The sequence below is a fragment of the Ascaphus truei genome, chromosome 11 (genome assembly GCF_040206685.1).
Source record: "Ascaphus truei isolate aAscTru1 chromosome 11, aAscTru1.hap1, whole genome shotgun sequence".
Taxonomy (NCBI): Eukaryota; Metazoa; Chordata; class Amphibia; order Anura; family Ascaphidae; genus Ascaphus; species Ascaphus truei.
This window is the reverse complement of record NC_134493.1, coordinates 47,329,910-47,353,842: the sequence shown is the minus strand read 5'-3', so window position 1 is coordinate 47,353,842 and position 23,933 is coordinate 47,329,910. Positions and strand designations below refer to the sequence as shown.

Genomic DNA, 23,933 nt, shown 5'->3' with positions numbered 1-23,933 from the left:
CACATGGGGGTCTCTTTTTGTTTTTAATTCTGAGGAACTCATTTAGTTGAGCACTGTCGCAGTTATTCCATTAGGATGGCACTGATGTTTTAACATCTTAGCTGTCAAATCTCACTCCATGATCCTCGACAGTTTGGCAGTGTAATGAAAATGGATTCATTTTAACTGCCAGCCACAAACAACACAAGAACCCCAAACACCCCTTTTGCCTGATCACCCCTTTTTGTTGATGTTGTAGAGATGGCTAATATGAATATAATAAGAGGTTGTGGAAACTATAAATTAAGTTGACTACACCTCCCCCACAAAAAAAATTCACAGCAACATTGGCTGTCACCACTACCCCCCCCCCCCCCAACTAGACATTACCAAGCCCCAAACATTGCTGATAAGATCTCCCCCCCCCCCCCCCCCCCCAACACACACACACACACACACACACACATGCCATTTAGGATGCTGAGATCTGACTTGAAGCTGTGAAGAACCCCCCCCCCCCCCCCCAACCTTATTAGTATTCCCTGCTATCTTGCACTCTCTACTCCTAAAACATCTCTCTCCCTCCAGCTACCTCCCCCCTCCCCTCCTCTGTGAAAGAGGGGAGGGGGATCTTGCCTCCGCCTGCCACATTGCTACAACCACCATGGACTTCCCAGCTGCAGCTCTCCCCCTCCTATTTCTGGTGACGTCTCGCCCTATGTGAGAAAAGAGGCAGAGGGAGAGAGAGCAGAGGAGTCGCGGCTGAAGCTCCCTGCGCCCGCGCGGCTGCTGGGTGGTGGAGGGTGCTGGCGCTGGTGCTGGAGGGTGCTGGTGCTGGTGAAGATGTTGGCCGCCTCTTGCGCTCGCAGGCTCGCCAGGCGCTCGCGTTCTGCGATCATAGCGGCTCTCACTGTCTTGCTCATCCAGACTCTCATCGTGTGGAATTTCAGCAGCCTGGATTCCGGGGATGAGCAGAGGGGAGGAGGAGGCAGCAGCAGCAGCAACCGGGAGAAGAGGGACCGGGGCAGCTACAGCAGCAGAGACCATCCCCGGCTTGGGCATCTACAGCACCGCAAAGCTGCAGCTGCACTGCACAGCCAGGCTCTGGTAGGTCCTCTGCTTCTTGCATAGCCTGCCCACAGCCATTGTACTTCTATCCCAGACATTTACATGAGCTTATTTATATCTCATCATCAGTCATAAAGTGTATACTTCAAATAACCCACATTGGGGGGAGAGGGGAGAGGGGAGAGGAGAGGGGGGGGGGGGGGGAAGAAAGATATGTTTCCTTTATTTAAAAATAATAATATGACGCTAGCAGTCTGTGCATGTGTAAGTGTGTTCATTCATGCTTCTATTGGTGTACAGAAATGCATGCAATTAAAGTGCATACCTTAGGGGAGCTTAAAAGATTTGGGTTTCTTTGGGATGCCTGGTTGGTTAATACACCCAAAGGCAGCAGAAAGTAGATGAATATAGTGGGGTGGGAGGTGGAGGGGGGAGGAGAGGCTGTATTAATTACAGGAGTTGTGCACATGCAGCAGAACTGGGTTGCTTTTAACCCCAAGTCATTTCAAACTTTTCATAGGGCTAGTGGCAGTGTAATTGCGGTGAAGGTTTGTATACTGTGCTTGGAGCTGTCTAATAAAGTTACTGTAGCTGTAAACGGTTGCAGATTTTCCCCTCTGCAGACCTATGGCACCCAGTTGCTTGGATCTCATCATAATGATGGCTATGGGCATCACTGCCACTTGACTGAGTCTAAAGACTGAGCACATCCCAGCCATCCAGCAAGCTGGGAGAGTGTTCAGCTTGTTTTATTTATGGGAGTGAGGCTGTGTTAGATTATTAGTCTTATTGTTTATTTGTAAAGCGCCAACATATTCCGCAGCGCGGTACAATGGGGGCACAAGAGTTGATATAAATGACGTGCACAGAATGACATACTGTACCAAACAAGCACCAACAGATACAGAAGGCAAGGAGGGCCCTGCCCACAAGAGCTTACTATCTATGTGCCTCGTGTGTGGTCCCTGTTGAGCTGGTCCATGTTTGTGAGGTCTGTGCTGTTGGGGGCAGATCGAGTACCGTGTGACTCCCCCGTTGCGCTGTGGAGCTCATGGACTTGTCACTCACGTCGCATGTGCTTGTTCTAGCATAAGAAAGTGACAAAAGGCACAAACTGAGCTGCAGCACGGGGAATCTCCCTCAGCCATTTTTTGGTTCTCTTTGAGATTCTCATCATAGCCGGAGAGGGTGGTGGTGGGGGGGGGGGGATTCTACCTTCTATGCAGAACAGAAGAAGGGTGTTAATAGGGGGTGTCACACACATAGCCCCAAATGTTAGCTGGTTTGGGGAAACCGCATATTAATTGGATGTCACCCGACTGCGGCTCTACAGACCTACATAATAAAAGAGGTAGTCACGTAACAATATGTGGTGGAAACAACAGACTTTACAGTTTATTTTGGTGCCCGTAATATATGCTTGTGCGGTTTGGCCCAGTTAGTAGCAGAGAGCCGCTTTGTGCTGTACAATGGTTTTTACATAAAAAGACTATAAAAATAAAAGGGCTTGTAACCCCCTTACTCTTGAGTTGCCTGCGTGCCTGAGGGCTGTGTATTAATGGCACATTCCAAAGCCACCGGTTGAATAATCGTAATAATAACGTCCCCTGATGACAGCGGCCAAGGCACACACCTGTTCGTCGCTCATGCCTTAATGTGCTTGTTCTAGCACGTGAAAGTGACAAAATGCACACACAGGATAAGATGCAGCACTGTCAGTCTCTCCCTGCCATTCGCATCCAGCTCCGAGTTGATGACAACAGACTTACTAGCTGGGTACACTACATGCAATGTAATGTGCTCAATTTTCCTCCTTCATAGTAACCAAAACTGAGATTTTAACCATCAAAAATGTTCAATGTGTCTGTTGCTGCTCCAGTGTATCCCATTAACCACAGGGCACTTTTCTTGGAGTGCAATTTTCCAATAGCATCTGACAGATGTTGTCTTGTGAGTGGCTTTGTATTACAGTAATTCTATTTCCTTTGAGAGGATTTAAGATTGCAGTGTTGCTACTGGAACCAATAGCAATGCCCTTACAGTCTCACTCAGCAGTATAGTGAAAATATAAAATGTTTGTAAAGATATTGTGTAGCAATCATGGTAGCAAGCTTGTGTTGGCTGAATTTGCATGCCATATATTTTTTTAAAACCTCACATGGTTTTATCTTTACGTTTCCAAAGTAGAAACATGTATTAAGGTTTATGTCTAACTCGTATGCCATTTAGCTCTTGACACGCAATATATGTTGACAATGCACAATTATTAGGGATTGTGTTATAACAAAGGTATGTCCTGCCGCTGGAAAATGAATTGTTTACTCCAGATGTGTTGAGTAACTGAATTCAGTTCTATTTGTCCAGGTTGGTTTATTAGCATCATTCCTGAGTGGGAGTTGGGTTCTAAGTAATGACATACATACACGTTTTCAGTACCGCATGAATATACTTTTCATCCAGGCAAGCACAAGGCACCTTTATACAGTAATGCCAAAACTAAACAGGTTTTACAGTATGTGGCAGAACACACCGCTCTTGTGTTGAGACCCGAGTATGCTGCTTTATACCACACTGAAAAATGTACCACTAAATAGAATTTATTGCATTTTTTTTCTGCATATTGCAGCTTTTATATGAACGTAGAGCTTTTTAAGACCTAGGTTTTTTTTCAACATGTTTAATGGTTAACATATGTTAGGGAACAATAGGCAGTTACTTTATGAAAGAACACTTTATATTTTCCATACCAGAGTTCCTTTAAATATTTGGAAATGCAGAGGGTTTTGACAGCCATTTAATTTCTGCTGTCATATAAATGTTGAAAATTAGTTTTTTTTGATCACAGATGAATATTTAACGATTGCACTACTCTTTAAATATTGGCTGTATAAGAACTTTGTTTTTAGCCCATTCATTTGTTAGAATACTAGTTTTGTTGTGATTGTACACAGCAGTGTTACTTTGCATTTCCGCACCCAAAAGGTATCAATGCATTATAAACAGAGCTGTGAAAATCAAGTGAGCATGTTATTTCTATTTAACGATGCATGTGTTGATTCAAACGTATTAAATAGATTTGGTCAAATGCTAAAAATTATAAGGGTCCTAATCTATTCTGCAGCTTTAGGGAAAATCCCTGCTAATAATGGATTGGAAGCTAAACGGAAATACACTTGGCATAATTATTTGCATGTACAAGCCCAGAATCGGGGTATTATTAAGCACTTGATACTGGACAGTACATTGTCTGTCGTTTTGAAACTGAAACAGTCATAGGCAACCTGAGTGTGACGTTTTCTGCACGCTGTAGGTTTTAATGACTTTTTTTCTTACCCAGCTGAACTTCGCGGGCAGTATTTGGCTCTTAGCCTACTACCAACTTCACAATGTACAGCCGGCAAGCAAGCCGTAGTTTATAATTATTATTAATAATAATAATTATTATTATTCTTGTATAGCGCTGCTAGTTTTTACCTAGCACTTTACAGTGACATTTTGCAGACACAGGTCCCTGCCCCGTGGAGCTTACAATCTATGATGTTGGTGCCTGAGGCACAGGAAGATAGTGACTTGCCCAAGGTCACAAAGAGCTGACACCGGGAATTGAACCAGGCTCCCCTGCTTCAAACTCTCAGTGCCAGTGATGATTTAAAAAAAATGAGTTGAGTAGGTTGCTGGCTTTGGGATTCCGTTACCTATATAAGATACTTTTAATGCTGCAGGCTGGGATCCATATTTATCTACTGCAGAGGAACCCTGCTGGTGCTGGAAATAGGGGTGGCCTAAAAAATTTAAAATACGTAGAAGCTAGACAGCTTTTTTAGGAGCCAGCGTTTTGATATGTAGTGTGTGTGTGTGTGTGTGTGTGTGTGTGTGTGTGTGTGTGTGTGTGTGCAGGGGGCTTGGGGGTTGCGTGTTTCGGTTCTCCCCCACAACCATGGGGAGGCTGTGCAATATTGTCTGACTGTGACACACATACACACGGGGTGACACACATATACATGGTGACACACGCATATACACACAGTAACACACACACAGTGGCACACACACACACATGGTGTCACACACATATACACACTGTGATACACATACACACATGTGACAAACAGACTGTGACACACACACATACAGACACAGACTGGCAGACACTCCTCCCTCCTCCTGCCACAGTGTTATGTGAGAGCCAGGGGGTTACATTTTAGGCGCCCAGGCTGGGAGATACCTTAGAGCCCATTGAATTGAACGGGCTGTCTTCCACCACCGCACGGTGTCCTATGGGAGAAGACTACCTAGTAAATATGGCCCCGAATGTTTAAGGTAAATTGAGATTGGAATGTTCTAGATGCCACATTTTATATGATTATCACGTGTATTACTGCTGTGAAGCGCTATGTACATTAATGGCGCTATATACATACATACATACATACATACCTAGAATACACAATGCACATTTACTAGTATACCCTGAATGTCTGTGGTTTGTACACTGCAAGACGTAGAGAACGCGTTCTCAGCCTGCGTCTGCGCTCATCCTTCCATCTGGTTTCTCTACTTTTATATTGTAGGGGATCTGAATTGTACTAACACTAAACTCACCCCTCCCAACCGCCCCCTCCCCCCCCCCCCATTCAATAGGGTGAGAAGCTGAATAATACACAGTAAACAATGCATGAACTGAACCCAACTAAATGGAAGTCAATGCATTATCCCATTCTCACCCATTTGAACAAGGGGGGGAGGGGGGTTGCAGTGAGTACTTGTGGTAATAATTGTGACAACCACTATGCATCAAGTCGCAAAAGCTTAATATATTTCTTATAAGAGCTGTTGACATCGGGTGTTTACTATGCAACTCGTTTTGCTGGACATACAGTGATATTGTGCATTTCACCGTTACTTAAAGTATTTTGCCAAGTATTGTCTTTCTCTCATCTTCAGGGTGAATACAATATTCAAATACAAATGATAATCCAGTGACGCACACCTTTTCTATTGTATTACATGCAATATATTACCCAGCTGTTGCCTTCTCCCTCAGAATTAACTGGTGTTGGAAGCATGATTTTTTTTATTAATGTCATGTGTCATGCTGTACCATAGGGTTTTTAGCATCCATTGTAAAAAGTCAATGCACAAATGTCAGCACATTTGTTAATATGTCTGTGCAGTGAAATGTAACTGTTGCCTGGTGGTATTAAATACGGTTTCATGCAAACCACTTCAGTCTTTTTAGTCGTTATGAAAGCATGTACAGCAACATGCCAGAAATTCACCACACTAGTTCTAATTAGTAGTTCCTAATTGCTTTTGTATTAGCAAAATGTCTACAAGGACGCATTTTTCAAACATTGAATCGGTACAAATGGAATGAAATATTGGTTTCCTTTTATAACCACGTTTACTGAATGTTGCGATGATGGAATTTGAAAACCATGGCTTGAATGGCTCTCGCTACCCAAGCAATTTTTAAATTGACTTTTCAGCAAGCGATAATTAATGTTTGTTCCAAAAATGCTAACTACTTTTGTAACCAGGCCCAAGAAATGCAAATCCTCTTTAATCCATTCCCGGGAAAAACGCATTGCTTTGCTGTACATGTCGCATAACCTCCAAAGCAAGGGCGCCGTTATAAAGGAGCTGTAATCAAATAAGTAGACTTTGTTTGTTTTATGTTTGGATGAAATGAGCAGACTTTTGAACACTTTTTTCCTGCTGGAAGGTGGAGCCTACAGATTTCCAGCATTGTTTGTTAGAAGGGGAATGTCTGCATAACCGGGGGTGGATTCCCCATTAGGCTGAGTAAGCTATAGCCTAGAGCGGCAATTTTTGTGTGGGGAGACAATTCGTTTGTGTGAGTTTGTGTGTGGTGTGTGTGTATGTCTTACCTTTTCTGTAGCGTCACGTCGTCATGACAACACGGTGTCACATGCCGCGTGGCGTCGGTTGCTACGACAACGCGGTGTCGTGTGACAACGCGGCGTTGTGGCGTTGTGATGTCATCCATGGAGGAGGGCCGCCCCCCCAGCCTACAGGTGGCCAAAAGTGAAAATCCGCCACTGTATACCCCTGAAATTAATTGGGTTATTACGTCTCTATGGGGCTTACTTATTAAACGGTAATTGTAGTAATCGGAGAACACTCCCATTGAGTGCTGGGAGTTACCATGTGACAGTGACCCAATCGGCACTATCTGTTTAATGAATAAGTCACTATGTTGTTAAGGCATCGTCCCCATGCCGGAGAAGATATCAACTCCTTTCATTGAATGGGACTGATATGAGCAGGGGGGAAGAATCTTCCTAACCAGATTCGCGCTCTCCCCCTTGTCACAAGGACTACCGAGAGGGTCCTTACTGGGTTTAATGTTATTACCACTTATTGCACTAATACTGTTATCACGTGTTCACTTTTCATCACGAGTGTTTTTTTTCACACGTTTATATATGACACTCTGATAGCATGTGTTTTGCAGGACACTATTCAGTGTGTGCTATATATTAGCCGCAAGTTTTTATTTATATTATTTATAAACGGTTTTACCTGGGAATAACACATTTTTCAAGTATGTCCTGGGCACAGAGTGTCACTGTGTTGTACATAGCACTTTATATTTGTAGTGGTCTGTATTAATCATTTGAACCAATTTCTCACCATTTTCACGGGCATTCACATTACACAAAAATGATCATGTTATTTCATTTGATGATATAGAAATATAATTGTTTATGATCTGCACCATATTGGTGATATAAAGTGCGAGACTAATTGCACGAGAGTAAAGGAGCACCCTATTTGTTATCTCTTTTTAGCAAGATACAAGTAGTTTTAGGGCTGGATCTGTGAAACATCACAACCGGTGGGAAAACTGCATCACTTTGTCAGTTTATTAAGGTTCTTTGAATCATTTTGACTCGCCAGTACCAGCAAGGCATTTGGGAAGTGATTGGAGGAGCTGATAGGAGAGGAGGTGATCAATGCAATATTCTAATGATTATTGGTCAATATTATAATGAGACGTATAAAATGAGAGTCAGTAACCGGAGGAGATTTCCTTTTTTTCTTTGCGATCGGACTCCCAAGTAGTTAACAAGGATACGTTTCCTTAGGCTGCGCTTATAGTGCCGGCGACGCGACATCGCGGCAAAACAAATGCGTTGTCACCGTCGCGTGCGCTTACAGTGCACGCGACGGAGCGATTAGTGCTACCAGAAATCTGTTAGTCACTGATATTTGCTTTTTGGAGAGACAGTCGCCACATGTGACTGCCTCTAAACCAATCACAGAGCGCCTATTGCACTCTGCCCTCCCCCTTGGTGACGTCACTGGCCTTGTCGCCAGCGACGTCTCTCAAACCTGAAATACAACTTTTGCGACGGGTGACGTAACCGGTCGCCGTCGCCGGCTGTATAAGCGCAGCCATAGGGTGGTCCGGCTGCAAATTGGCGTACATTCTCCCTCTTACGGTTACCCTTCGACACATATCGGGAAGTTACATTAAACTGAAAGCACTCAGCCACGCGCCACCCCCTCCGTGTCATTTTGAGCAGTTGTTTGACATTTAGTGAGATGCTTTGTTTGGAAGCTTTACAAATACACGAAAGCCTAAATAGAAAAAAATTAAGCAACCTGTTTTTTGCTAAAGCTTTACTATTAACCACTTCAGTGCCCGTTACGTGTACAGTCCTGATTAGGGGGTCCCCCTGGGGGCTCTTCTGACGTACATCGTGCGGTTGCACGCGGTTTCATGCGGACGTTCGCGATGAGAGTGAACGTAACATTAGGGAGTGACCCTCCACTTCCCCCTCTCATGAAACCAGGACACGATTATTTGAGCGCTCGGGAGAGCCTGTGCCGGAGGAACGGTGACCACAGAGGTAGCAGGGCCCTCCAGCACTTAAGTGGTTAAAATACAGAAAATGTTTTATTCATATATCCCCTCCCCCACCCTCCCTGTGTCGGCGGTCTTGCCAGCCCCTCTTCTATTCCGCCCTCTCCCCATGTATTTCTCTCCCCCCCTGTCTCTCACTCTTACCCCTCTCTTCCTCACTCCCCCCACTCCCTCACTCACCCTCTCACACTCCCTTCCCTCCACTATCACTCAATGACCTCCCCCCCCATCACTCAATTCTGCTCCCTCAATTCCACCTTCCTCACATTCATTCCCTCCTGGCCCCCTCACCCCCACCCCCCCCCGGCCAAACACACACACAATTCCCTCCCCCCCACACACACAATCCCATCCAATCCCCATATAGTTCCCCCCACAATACCCACACAATAATCCCCCACAAAATACATACAACACTACCCTCCCCCCCACAAATACATACACTAAGCCCCCAAATACATACAACACTCCCCGCTCCCCCCAAATACATACAACACACACACTTACCTTGGGGATAATCTCAGGCCTCTTGTGCCCCGGCTCCCCCCCCCCTCCACCCCCCTTCCCTGCTGCGGGACTCCTGCCAGGCCTGTCTCTCTCTCCCACTTCGGGCCTATCTCTCCCACTCCGGGCCTATCTCTTCCACTCCGGGCCTATCTCTTCCACTCCGGGCCTCTCTACTGCCGATGTGCGCCGAAAGCTGGGCCCGCCTGGAAGTCAGACTCAGCTTCTGACGTGCACCAATGGAATAGAGAGACAGGCCCGGCACGAGTCCCTCTGACCGGGTCCAACTTCCAGCACCGGCCGAGGACACTTGTCTTGTACATGTCCGGTAGGTTAAAATGGAGCTCTCCCCAGAGCCCAGTACAGTCTAAAGGTGGCCATGGTAACCGATAGAAGCCATGATTTTAAGCACTAAAACCCCCTATTAAAAATAAAGAGCAGGTCTGCCCAGAAGCAACATTGTATCATATAAGCTTCCGGGTGGGGGCGATTGTATTTGTGCAATAATTGATAACTGATTTGAAGCGATAGTATGTTACATAGTTACATAGTAACATAGTTACATGTTGTGCAATAACTTCACCGAAATAACGCTCGACACCCTGAAACCAACGAGTCAAACAGTGGGACTGTACAGGCAGTCCTCGGTTATCCGACGCAATGCGCTACTCAAAATGGCGTCGGATAGCGAAGCGTCGTAAAGCGAATCACATTTTCCCATAGGAACACTGTTTAAATGAAAGGTTCCGTTCCTGAAGGCATTTTTGACACTAAAATACACCAATTATTGTACGCAGACGATATGCAGCACACACATAAATTATGATGTAAAGATTCTCTTTATTGCATCCAGAACTGTATAATAAAACTGTTAGACATTTTTAAGGGCCTAAATACTCCACTAAACCTTCACACAGACTGATCTGGATGATTTCCTTGACTGCAGCCTTCTGATTGACATAATGTTGCAACTTTGCAGAGTGTCGGATAAGCCATTTTGGCGTCGTAAAAACCGCACATAGGGATGCATTGGGCAGCGTCGGATAAACCATTCGTCGTAAAACGAGGACTTGCTGTAATAGCTGATGTTACACTGCGCTTGATTTCAACAAGGAATAGTCGTGCGCAAAATGGATTTGAATTAATTGAGAGTATTATGGCGTGGACAATTTGTTTTGTGTTTTCGGCGAGAAGCTTATTGCAGATGTTCTGTTTGAAACGAATGCCGATTCATTGACTTGTTTTTAGCCTGCGAGCCAGCTGTTACTGAAAAGACATATACAAATCCCATTTACTTGTCATCAAGCATTGCAGATGGCTGCTTTTTACAGTATAAAATACCCTCATTACCTGTCGTTTGTTTAATTTATACTGGGAATTATTGCCTGAAATGGCCCTCTCCCTTTGTGAATGGAAACCACTTTTTGTAAAGCGCGGGCGGCCCACCTGATTATCGGAAGACAGATGGAACGGGGTTATGAGATAAGAAAGAATAAGTTAATTTACAGAAGCCGTTACATCCCGGCTTCCAGTCATAATTTATACTATTTAGATTAAAACTATTTGCTTCTCATGTTTCCGTGTGAGGCATGTGCAAATTGAAATGCTGAACTCTTCCCTTTTAAAAGAGCAGTTCGCCCCTACAGAAATAATGTTTACCCTCTATTTTTAACATGGGTGTGAAACAGGGGGTCTCGGGAGTTGACCCGCGAGATACGTAACTCGGTTCTTCCCCTGCAGAGGAACAAGATGGCGGTGCGAATATCCTGCATTGTGTCGGCCAATAGGAACTGTGATGTCATCCAGGGTATTAAAACAACCAGCGCCGCCCCTAATAAATATCTCGGGAACCCGGGGGGGTCCTCATAGCCGAGTTTAAAGCGGCAATCCATGCCAGCGAATTATGTTGCAGGTTTTTATATGGCATCGAAGATGGGGGTCTCCGGAGATGAACCCCATCAATGTCAGCTCCGGGGACCCCCTGCTTATGGAGATACTTACCTGCATAGTAGGTGTCGATAGCCGCTCCCCTCGGCTAGCAGGGATCACGGGGTGGCCGCTGTCCAAAGCTCCCGCATCCTGCGGGCCAATAGGAAGCCGTGACATCATCCAGTGAGGCTACCTATTGGGCTGCGTGACGCAGGAGCTTTAAACTTTAAAGCCCAGTTAGCAGAGCGGCTACCGGCACCTACTGCAGAGGTAAGTATCTCCGGATGCAGGGGGTCCCTGGAGCTGAAATGAACGGGGCCAGCTCCTGAGACCCCCTGAAATGCTATATAATTATTATTTTTTTAAACTTTGCTAAATAATTAGCCAGCGTGAATTGGTCCTTTTAATGCAGTGCATCTCTGGACACCCCCTGCTTCCTGTTAGAAAAGAAAAATGAACACATTCAACTTGAAATGCACCTTTTTTTTTTTTAAAGGGCTTACCCACGCCTAAAAATATAAATCCGCCCCCGGGCTGTGATGCGTGCAATAGATGCTGCTTTCAAATTCCGTACATTTTTGTAGGCCTTTTCCCTAAATACTGCATTACTTCCCACCAGTGTAGGGGCGGCCAACTCCAGTGCTCAAGGGCCACCAACAGGTCAGGTTTTGAGGATATCCCTGCTTCAGCACAGGTGGCTCAGTAAGAGCCACTGATTGAGCCATCTGTGCTGAGGCTGGAACTGATTGATCCACCTGTGCTGAAGCAGGGATATCCTGAAAACCTGACCTGTTGGTGGCCTTTGAGGACTGGAGTTGGCTACCCCATGTCATAGTTTGCAATAATACAACACATATATATATATATATCTCCTGTTGGGATTCTGTGCAATTACAAAGTCTGCTGGCAGCGAGAAGGTCCCTTACATGCATCCAGCGTCTCTCATTGCTTCCTGCAGCAGGTATAGGAATACATATTTAATTATACATGCACTGAGCTAAATGTGGTTCTTTGTTCGGATCATGTGCTATACAACGTACATGTTGTTGTACTGAAGTGAGGCACATAAAAGTTTTAAAGGACATTACAAATTCATTTAGCGCCAGAGGGAATTGCAGTGTGTTGCGCTGAAAAGGCGAACTGCTGGAGACCCCATTGACGGCAAAGGGTTAACTGTTTGCTTCTCCTTTTAATCCTGAAGGTGCGCAATTTGCCTCGTAATCTGCGGGGACGGTCACAATTGTGTTAACGTTTTTATTTTGCAAATGTTGCCGTTGTGCAAGATATTTCACCAAAATTTGCCGGACTCAAATAAAAAAAAAAAGAAATCTGCTAAATGTGATAACCCTGAGATAACCCTGTGCTGAAGCTGGGATATCATGAAAACCTCAGGTCTAGAGTTGAGCACGCCTGCTCCATACAACACGTGGAGAGATGAATATGAACACACCTGAGAAAATCAGGGGTGGACAGAAATATAAAATACTTAAGAGCCAGACAGAAATGTTCGGAGCCAATGTTTTGCGGGTTGGGGGGGGGGGGGCGTTCCTCCCCCATATGTTGGTGGCTCTGTGTCACTGTCTGTGTGTATGAATGTGACACACTCCTCTAACCTCCCTCACCCCTGGCCACAGTGTGCATTAAGAGCTGGGACGGGAAGGGTATCGGAGTGGTCCGATTAGCCCCCCCAGTGGTTAGCTCCTCCCCTGCCCTTAAACGTCTCTGCCGCCCCCCTGCTTTACGCTTTGCCACCCCCTCACCTGCACTACTCACTATGCACAGAGCCCATGGGCGTCCTTTTAGGCGACAGGGCGCCCCGAGATTTTTCCATCCCTGCCTGAAATACATGGGAAACAAGCTACTTCAAATATGCGAATAAGCCAATGTATATATTGAGATTCATCTATTTCTCGGGTATCTCAGGTTTGTCCCCGGGTATCACAGGGAACATCAATGTTGTGAGTTTTGTCGAACCATAAAAAAGATGGTAACATTTTTCATGCGAGACCAGGGGACAGGTTTACATGGTACCCAGCGTGCTGCAAACATTTCCCATATCTCTAATCAGCAACGCAGAGCCTTTCCCCTCATGCCTTTTGCTAATTTAATGAGAGCTTTTTTTGTGATTGGTATTTAAATGCTAATTGTGCCTTGTGGCATGAGCATACCATAGGTGTCTGAGTTCTTTAGCATATGGGGACATATGGAAGCACGATACATAACCATCATTTTAATATGATGAATTCTAGTGCTCTGTGCATCTTCTGTTCGCTGCAGATCAATGTTACCAAGTGGTTCCTTTTTTTATAGATGCCGACCCATTTAGGATACTAAGTAAATTAAGGGCAGTCAGGCATTTAATATTGTAGTGTAAAACCATCAATTGGCACCTTTGAAAAGAGGAAAAGTAGACAAGTACAATACAAGTATTTCAGTTGTTTTGGAAAGTTTGTGTGTCCCTGTAAATGGCGACACTCAGCAATTTGTTTTGCTTTAACCCATTCATTGTATGATCAGATATGTGCATATCTCTTTGTCAGAGGATCAGATCAGGTATTATCGAAGACTAGATAAGAAAGATAAGGCTTATATAAGCCTGCCCTAAAATGTCATGTTAATGCTTGCAATCATTTGCTATTAGGTTGGTTATTTTCTCCTAAGAGAGGCTGCACCATTAATATAATTTAATAACATCTGTGCAGTAGTGTTTTCAATTAAAAAAAAGTCATACACTATATCAGGGGTGGCCAACTCAGTCCTCAAGGGCCACCAACAGGTCAGGTTTTCAGGATATCACTTCTTCAGCACAGGTATCCACTGATTGAGCAACCTGTGCTGAATCAGGGATATCCTTATAACATGACCTGTTGGTGGCCCTTGAGGACTGGAGTTGGCCACCCTGCAGTATATGAAGCAGTATTAAACCTAAAATGATATAAGTATGGTATACAGACTACTGCTAGTTTCTTAAATGCTTTCCTAGTGTTAAAGAACATGATTTTTTAAATCTCTAGTTCTCAGATTAACATAGCAACCTTTAGGCTGCGATGAGCTCTTGGGAGAACCTCATTTGAACCTCCCTGGGCACTTAATATTTCTGACGCGTATATATCCCCCGAACAAAGCTTCAGATGCATCAAATAAAAACAGCTTTAAGAAAGCGTGGCGAGCAGCGTGGGCTGCTGCTTGAAGCTCAGTATTTTAATGACAGGACCGCGTGTAATAAAACAATATAACACCGATGCATGTATGTTCGACATAAGTGTCAAATGCACGCAGAATATCCATTCTTCATTGTATTTGTCCTAGAATGGGTTTAAATGCAGTGTATATGTTGGTAGCTAATGCATGAATCTGCTGTATCCACGTGCTACGGTTATCATATTTCATTTTTGGATTTCCTCAAGGTTTGGGACTCATAAAGATCCCAGAAAAAATATTTATTGTGCAACCATAAGATAGAGGGCCAGATACTGTATGCTCTACTGATACAGAAATGGGCTCCTTTTTGAAGTGTCAGTACGATTCTGTGATGAGCGTTCATCAGACAGATAACTTCTTCTGGGTACTGGCTGTTTGATGATCTATTTTTGGAACATGTGCTGCTGCAAAACACAGAGTCTTTCATGTTTGCTTAGGATTAGGTAAAGTACTTACTAATGCTGGTTCGGGATTTGCCTACAGAGACGTGTTATCTTTCTTATGTAGCTGAGACATAAAAGATGTGCTATGGTAGTTTAACACATCTAGTAGTGACCACACGTTGGTTTGCTTGTCCTCTTTAGCATGAAGGAAATAGGACATCAGGGGTAGGAACATGATATATCTCAAGGGCAGTGTGTGCGACCCTTAAGCCCCTACAAGGGCTGTACTATATATATTGGAAAGTTGGTTATGCAGTTGGACACCTCTTAAGATATCGTAACCACATTTTGCATGATGGTTCCTGAGATCAAGGTTGTTGTCTATTTTGGATACAATTGGTCACATTTTTGAATCAAGATGGCGAACTGAACCTTTCAAAACTGCACTGATTTTAATCAAATTAGCCAGGATTGTAAATGGTCGTTATAGATGGTGAAGCGCAAACCAGTAAACCAATTGAAAGCCGGGTCAGAATGAACTCTGCCTCAGATGATTCCTCCTGATCTTCTGTGGTAATCTCAGAAAATTAAGAGAACGGACATAGTGTAGCATGTAATACACAATATATTCAAAGATACTGACGTGGCAATCCCAGTCACGTTTTGTAAGGATAGTACGGCGTGCAAGTGCCCAGCAGGGTCGCAGTGGCAGCTGGTATCGGCGGCGTTTCCAGGTTTGGGGGCTCCGATTACTCTTCCCCTCCAGCGTCTGACGTCACCTCCGGCGGACGTAATGTCCGGTATGTACAGCAAAAACACACTGCTCTCCGCAAAGTAAAAAGTCCAGACTCAACGCGTTTCACCGTGATGGCTTCCCTGTTTTATATCCGCCAGGATTGTAAGTAGCTGGGCTGAATTTAGAAAATCCACGTTTTGCACATTGGTCAACTGTATGTTTGTATGTTCCAGAGTGGGAACTGGAAAAATATGTGTATTTTTGTGCCTACTGGAGAAAACGAAAATATAGTTTACCCAACAACATTGGAATATTTATATAAATGTGTGTGTGTGTGTGTGTGTGTGTGTGTGTGTGTGTGTGTGTGTGTGTGTGTGTGTGTGTGTGTGTGTGTAAACACTGAAAGACAAGAATCCCACTAAAGCACTCTAGTATGCAAAATATATACATTTATTAAACAACATCTACAAAACATGATAAAATCGAACAACATCTACAAAACATGATAAAATCGGTCTCTTGGAACCAATTCATCAAAACACGCCACAATATTGCATGAGAAGAGCTCCGTTGTGAGCAAATACCGAATACCACAGCTGAAAATAACAATCTCAGTAACAATGAAAGGATTGGTAACAGGTTACCTGAAAAGGTGAGGCAAATAATTGCCCTGCCCCCACCTAGACCGGCTGGTCAAATAATGTATATACCTACCTACATACATAAATACACACACACACACAGGGGATGTTTTAGCTGTGGGTAGGAGCATCTCCGATCCCCCTCCAGTCAGCTTTTTAATACCGGTGCACTGATGAATACTGTCCCGCTCCTCTCCGTACACCGGGAACTATTGATTAGCACGGCCGTTAGGCAGCAGAAAGAATGGGGAGGCGCTACGGTCTCCACCACCAACATCTCCACTCTCTTATGCCCAGGGGACAGACGGTGAGCCGGCTGCCGGGGTGACCAGCGGTTGGCGGTTCCAGGTGAAAACCCTGAGAGCTGCATGCGGCCCCCGGGACTCCTGTTGTCCACCAATGAAATTGTTCTTTATAATGTATTAGGCCCAGCGGCCTATCCTGAAGCCCTTCCCTCCTTCATATGCTTAGTTAGAGAGTCAGAGCTTCCTAGCAGAAAGAGAGAAGCAGCAGGTCTGGTTTAGGCAATTGTGAGTGTGTTGCATCAAGAGAGCAGATATGGGTTTGAACAGCTGCCTGCCTATTACTGGTTCAGAAGCAGACATTTATCTTTACTGCACTCAATCATTAGTATTCCAGCAGCCTGTGCTTCCCCACCCTTGTGCTCTGCTATTGCTAATAATATAACGGTGTTGCTTAAAGCTGCAGTTCAGTCAATATCCTGCATGTGTGTTTTTTTTTAATAAATCAGTTCTGTAGTAAGAAAAAATACTTTTAGCATTTTCTGTTTTAAAAAAAAACAACTTTGAAAGACCAATTTTCTTGTATTCTATTTTAACAGCCATTTGCTAAGGCACTGCCCCTTCATGTCCTGTCACAAGCCCTGGCACACCCCTTTGTCAGCCCTGACCTCCCTCTAGCACATGCCAGTGCAGCAGTGCTCATGAATATTCATGAGCTTCCACTGACAGACAAGCAGATTATAAACAAATGCCAGCTTTTAATATGTCACCAAATTTCGACCTATCAATACATGGAGAACGAATTGACCTGCAGCTATACAGTTCTTTAGCTATTTAGAGATTACACACATAAAACTATTGAAGTAAAAAATAAAAAAAATAAAAAAGACTGAACTGCAGCTTTAATAAAAATTACATGTAAGCGAATATAGCAATTGTCATAACTGTGTTATACATTTGTAATATTGGTATTTACCACGCAGAATTCCTGTGACTTATTTGCAATGTGTATTCTAGTGAAGTTGCCATATTAGTTCATCGTTAATTATGTACGTTTTACGTATTGAATGTTCGGAGTATCATTTAATAACTACATTTCAACTATTGAATGTTCTAATGTGTATCATTTATTAACTTAATTTCAACTATTGAATGCTTGAATGTTTTTGTTTTACGTGTGTTATTATTATACCGATCAGTTTTAAAGTGTATATTTAATAGGCTAGTCTGGTTGTACAGCATCCAATCCTGCAACGGGCACAGTCCTTTAGGGGTAAATACTATATAGTCTGGAGAATGTTTTCGGCCAAATATCCCTTTAACGGGATTGGGATTTTTTGGCAGGGAACGGCTACGTGACAGTATATTGAATTTACCCCATAAAGCTGCAGACCAAGCAATATCCTACGGGTGTTTATTTAAAATAAATCAATTCTGTACTATGAGAAAATACTTGTAGCATTTTTTGGAACGACTCTGAAATACATTTTTAATCTATTATAATATAACAAGCATTTTTTGTTTCTATAGCAACCATTTACCAAGTCACATCCCCCCTTCCTTTTCTGAAACAGGCTCTGGCACACCCCTTTTTGAGCCCTGACCTCGCTCTAGCAGTGCACCAATTGTATCTAGTGACTGCCTGGTCACATGACCTTCCCTACAGAACTTTGCATCTTTGGTCTTCTTCTACTGCACTGACAGCCATTTAGTGAACCCCCGAGCCAAATCTTCGCAAATCGATCGGCAGTTTAGCTAATTACTTATCATTGTATGGATTGTATTGATGCACATATTAATGGGGAAAAGATCAAATAAAATAAAAAAAACGGCAGCTCGGACTGGTGCTTTAAAAGCATTGCAATGCAGAATGACACATCGGAATTGAGTCCTAACATACAGTGCTCAACTAGGGCTTTATAAAACCCACATTAACACCAACTGACCTAGAGTAGCTGTCATCATGTTGTCGATTCTGGTTCCCATGAGTCACGGTTGTTCACTAGTAACCCCTTCAGTGCCATGATTTTTTGCAACTACCAGACCAAACTAACGGTGTAATTTTTGCTATACACTTGTTTTAAATAGAATTCCTGTGATAGGATTTATATGTACGTATGAAAACTATATTGTAGCTTTTCACTGGTATCTGCCTGGGGTAAATTGCACATCATGGGACCAAGACATACGGTCACCATGTGGAAAAATACATATTCTGTTCTTAATATTGCTTCAGTTAATATCTCATTCCTTGCATTAAAAGAAATGCTATGTAATGTGTCCCCTGATTACACTGGTAATATATTTTTGGAAAGTACATGGCCTACGGCAGGGGTTCTCAACAACAGTCCTCAAGGTTTTAAACAGGTCAGGTTTAAAAAAATATCAATGCTTCAGCACAGGTGGCTCAATCAATACCTGCTTCAGCATAGGTGGCTCAAAGTCAGGTTTTAAAGATATCCCTGCTTCAGCACAGGCGGCTCAATCAGTACCTGCTTCAGCACAGCACTTCTGAGCCTCTGACAGAGCCACCTGTTCTGAAGCCGGAATATCCTGAAAAACTGACCCGTTGGGGGTGGGGGGATGGGCTGGGGGGATGGGGTGGGGGGTGGGGGGTTGGGGGATGGGGTGGGGGCTTGAGGACTGGAGTTGGGAAACACAGCCCTAGGGAATTAAAACACAGCCAGCATATCTTTCTGACTGGAAATCTGTGTTAATACAAAGTACATTTATGAGAAAAATATCAAAACCACTAAGTTCAGGCTTTGCATTGAAATTACTCATACCAGCATAGTGCAATCATGGAAAGAAATACCTAATGTTATTCCCATGGGTCTCCTGAGTACTATACCATATTTATATAAGTTTGCAAACTGTTGTGGTAAATTATTAAGTTTGCTTAGAGCTCTTCACATCTGAATTTTTCATTGCTGAAGCAGAAGGTGCTACGCATTATTTGCAAGGCAAAACTACCCTCTATCCTAAAAATACCCCAAGTATATATTTTCTGAGGGTACACACCACCGGGTATTTAGACCTGGGTAATGTGTTTCCCCCAAAAATATTTCTAGCCATGAACAGTAGACTATTCTCCCAAATTTATGCTAACTTCAGATTTTTGTCTGCTTTTAGAAAATATTACATTTAAAGCAGCAAAACTACTTCCCCCTTTCTTTCCTTTGTTATTTTTATATGTAAAGCATGTGACCATGTATAATTCTACATTCTTACCTAAGCTGGCAATCGTTTGCTGCTCCTGTTAAAAATCTGTCAAAATCCTGATTGTGTGCCTAATGAAATGGCCGCCTTCTAACTTTGTGCTGCAGCTGATATGTAACATTATTGTTACAGTTTTCGGAGTAATAGACAGTCTGCTGTTTGGAACACAGCAACAGATCTGTTTGTGATACTTTGTTGCCAAAGGGCAGAGCTCAAAAAGGTGTGTGTGTGAGAGCCTGTTTCAAAAGAGGAAGTGGATATGACTTTCTAAAAGGCATTAAAAATGGCATTGGGATTTAAACAAAAAACAACGCAGATACTGCATTACAATATTACAGGTCAAAATTGTGTGTGAGTGCCCAAGTAATTCCAGAAAAAAGATCTTTAGCGTAAGAATCTTTTTTGAAAAGAATACATAGAAACGTCCATTAAGAGTGGGTGATAAGTAAGGATATTCAAAGTGTCTTTGAAAGGGAGAGTCTTGCACTCCTCTTAATGAATGGGTAATAGTCCCCTGAAGGTATAGGTGAGCAAATTGTGTGGGATCTCCCCCCCCCCCCCAACTCCTCATCGGGAAATGTACATAAACAGATTTCTTCAGCAAGACACCCAGAAAGAGTCAATCCAACATACTCCCGTTTTTATCATCTTGTTTGGTCTCTGTTTGGGTGTGAACAGCCGCAGGTAACGGAGTCCAATGGCGACAAATAACATGGAAGCAGCGCACAGCCGCGGGAGTCAGGGGCGCAAACACAGCCGCAGGGGCGAAAACACAGGCGCGGGAGTCGGGGGCGCAAACACAGCCGCGGGAGTCAGGGGCGCAAACACAGCCGCAGGGGCGCAAACACAACCGCGGGAGTCAGGGGCGCAGACACAGCTGCGGGAGTCAGGGGCGCAAACACAACCGCGGGAGTCAGGGGCGCAAACACAGCCGCGGGAGTCAGGGGTGCAAACACAGCCGCAGGGGCGCAAACACAACCGCGGGAGTCAGGGGCGCAGACACAGCTGCGGGAGTCAGGGGCGCAAACACAACCGCGGGAGTCAGGGGCGCAAACACAGCCGCGGGAGTCGGGCGCAGACACAGCCGCAGGGGCGCAGACACAGCCGCGGGAGTCAGGGGCGCAGACACAGCCGCGGGAGTCAGGGGCGCAGACACAGCCGCGGGAGTCAGGGGCGCAAACACAGCCGCGGGAGTCAGGGGCGCAAACACAGCCGCGGGAGTCAGGGCGCAATAATTGAGTGTAAAAATATTTTATTTGGTAAACATGGCTAAGAAAGAGGTGCCAGGGAAACCCTGAATTACCTTTTCATGGGAGAAGCTGAAAATGACAGCTGTCAACACGCTGTCTTTAAGGGTCATATTCCGGCCTCGTACTCTTTACATTCAAATAATGTGATCATGTTCAGATGAATACATCATTCCTGTAGGGTCACTGAGATCAGACTTGCATATTCCCCAGGAGAGGTCCTGCATTACTTCTATAAATTACTTTCATAATCTAGTGCAGGGGAGGCCAACTCCAGTCCTCAAAATCCACCAACAAGCCAGGTATTGGGGATATCCCTGCTTCAGGTGGCTCAATCAGTGGCTCAGTCGCCTGTGCTGAAGCAGGGATAGCCAGAAAACCTGACCTGTTGATGACTGGAGTTGGCTACCCCTGATCTAGTGTGCGCGCATGTTTTAGGCCTGGTCAATAGTTGAGTGTTCTTAATTATTTTTACGATTGGCAAATAAATGTTAACTATGAAAGTACATTTTCCTGCAATACGTTTAAAAAGGACATTACAGTACTGCTCTCATTGTATTTAAAACCTTAACAGTTCAACATACATTTAATAACAAGAAAATAATATCTTTAAAAAAAAAAAAACCCATATTTAACATTTCTGAATACACTTCTGGAATTTCGCAGCACAAAAGAAAGGTAATAAACTCGATTTTAAATCTTTTTCATTTCTAGGTGTTATGGTATTATTATATTAATAAAGATGAAATGACCTCAATCGGGATCAACATCTCCTCCTGTTCAGTGCAACAATGCTGGTACTTTTCCATATACATATAAATCGGGCATCATCCGTGGGATTACTTAGTGATAATTATGATCGAGTTATTAGGCATATTCTCTTATGATGCATTATTCGTTATAGGGCAGTCATTTTGTCACCTGCCAACTGTGTGTTTTAATGTAATCACCATCATTGGACTTATATTTTTTATATCATGCGCAGATGGCCTGAGCTGTTAATCACCTCTCTGTGACAAGATCATACTGTAGGACTGCTAAATGTCTGTTAGCCTGTGTACTGCTACAGTAACATGCTTACTTTAACCTTTAGCGCGCCGGCGATGTGTCGGCGCAAGAGTTCCACCGGACGCCCCGCACTACCGCGTCATGTGACCACACACGGAGCAATCGCATAATGCGCCTAGATCACGGATGGAGTGGTTGGCCTAATCTGCCCCTGGAAAACGAGCATGTACCCCATGACTCGCCTGGTACATCATCGGGGTCTCTAGTGCCCACGCCGTACCAGACAAGCCATTAGGACACTTTAAAGGCTCGTGCTATTTCTGTACTTGAGTGAAATGATGTACATTACATTACCACATTCTCAGGGCCCAACAAGAACCTCGCCATATATTTAATACTCAAACCGCTGCTCTTTGTTAATGTGTTACTTGTCCCGACATGTAAACCACTTACAACACTTAACTAGCAAACTACTAATTATCTCCTTAGCAGAAAGTGTTGGACACACTTTTTGTGCGGTTTGGCAAAGCTCGTTGTTCATTGTTGTTGAGTTTATTTGTGGGTTGCAGCTGATGTCTTAGAAATGGGTGGGGGGCTTATTAAAGTCTGACGTGATGAAAGGCCCATATGGGACCTGAACCGTTGTCTTTCCACTGTTCTTTGCCGTCACATTATGTGGAGAATGGGATTATGAACTTGTGAGTAGAGCTCTGCTTTGTATCTCTGTTTTAGGCTGAGTCCATAGAGACTCCAGCCGTGCGGAGGCGCGCGGAGGCTGAGGGAAAGCGGGTGCTTTCTATGGCCTTACTATGCGCGCCTTCAGGGGGCGGGCCAGTGACGTCACGGAGCTGGTTCGCCCTCATTGGGCGAACCGCTCACGTGAACGGCCCTCTGCTCCCGTGAGCGCTAAAACTAAAAAAAAATTGTCGGCTACGCCTCCGCACGCCTGCGGAAGCGTGCGCGAGCCCCCGCTAAAGCCGCTCTCACTGCGGCTGCAGGGGCTCCCTGGCACGCGTGAGCGCTGGTCAGCGTCTAAGCACGGACCATGCCCGCGGCCTTAGGCTGCGCTTATTGTGCCGGCGAGAGCGACGCGCCGACGTGTCAAAACAAATGCATTGCCGCCGTCACGTGCGCTTATAGTAAGCTCGGCGCGATGGCTTGGTCGCGATCGCTGGAAGTCATCTCAATTTGGTTTTTCCAGCGGCCGAAGCCTGACATCGCCGTCGCCGGCACTATAAGCGCAGCCTTGGAGGAGACCTGCACTTGGAAGAAATTGTTTGTCTATAGTTGTGTTGGCTGCACAAGCCGGATTCTCCTCGCCTGAAACGGTTTCCCCGCATTTGGGAATTGGCTTACTAATGTCTCCCGGCTGCATGACCGAGGCAAAGTCTGTGCAAAAGCAAGGCCCCAGATTTATCAATGGAAGGTGGAAATCGGCTGCGTTTAAGATGTGAAATAATCTGCTCTCCTCCGTTCACTTCTGTTCTGTAAACTTACCAGAATTTCCATTTTACAATGGGAAATCAAAGTGGCCAAAGCAGGTACAGTATAAGGACATTAAGTGAGAAGTAATCCATACATTTGTAACCTTGTGTTCTAATTATTTATTTTCCCCCAGTATTTATAAATGTGCCATCTTTTTAGAAAAATTTGATATTTCATTTTATGATCCAATTGTGTGTTTTTCTTTTCATTTTAGGTTCTTAAAGTACTAGAATGGGCCTTAATTGTGCCCTATAGACATCGGGCAGAAGACCGCTTATTAAATAATAGCCAAAGAGACACCACCAAGAACATTCACACGTTAAATCCTCTAGGACAGTGTTCCCCAACTCCAGTCCTCAAGGATTGCTAACAGTCCAGGTTTTACAGCTAGCCCTGC

The 23,933-nt window shown here is 44.3% G+C and overlaps 1 protein-coding gene across 4 annotated transcripts in view; it reads left to right on the top strand.

Annotated features, from left to right (window-relative positions):
* Nucleotides 1-620: 620 nt before the first annotated feature.
* The window catches only part of XYLT1 (xylosyltransferase 1), a 224,843-nt gene continuing 201,530 nt past the window's right edge, over nucleotides 621-23,933 (top strand). For 2 of the 4 annotated variants that reach the window (XM_075566073.1, XM_075566075.1), the window contains exon 1: nucleotides 694-1,086. In XM_075566073.1, coding sequence (XP_075422188.1) covers nucleotides 823-1,086 — 264 coding nt within the window. In that variant the 5' untranslated portion in view covers nucleotides 694-822. Of the gene's footprint in view, nucleotides 1,087-23,933 lie in introns of all 4 variants that reach the window. The other 2 variants (XM_075566076.1, XM_075566077.1) reach the window with 2 other exon arrangements.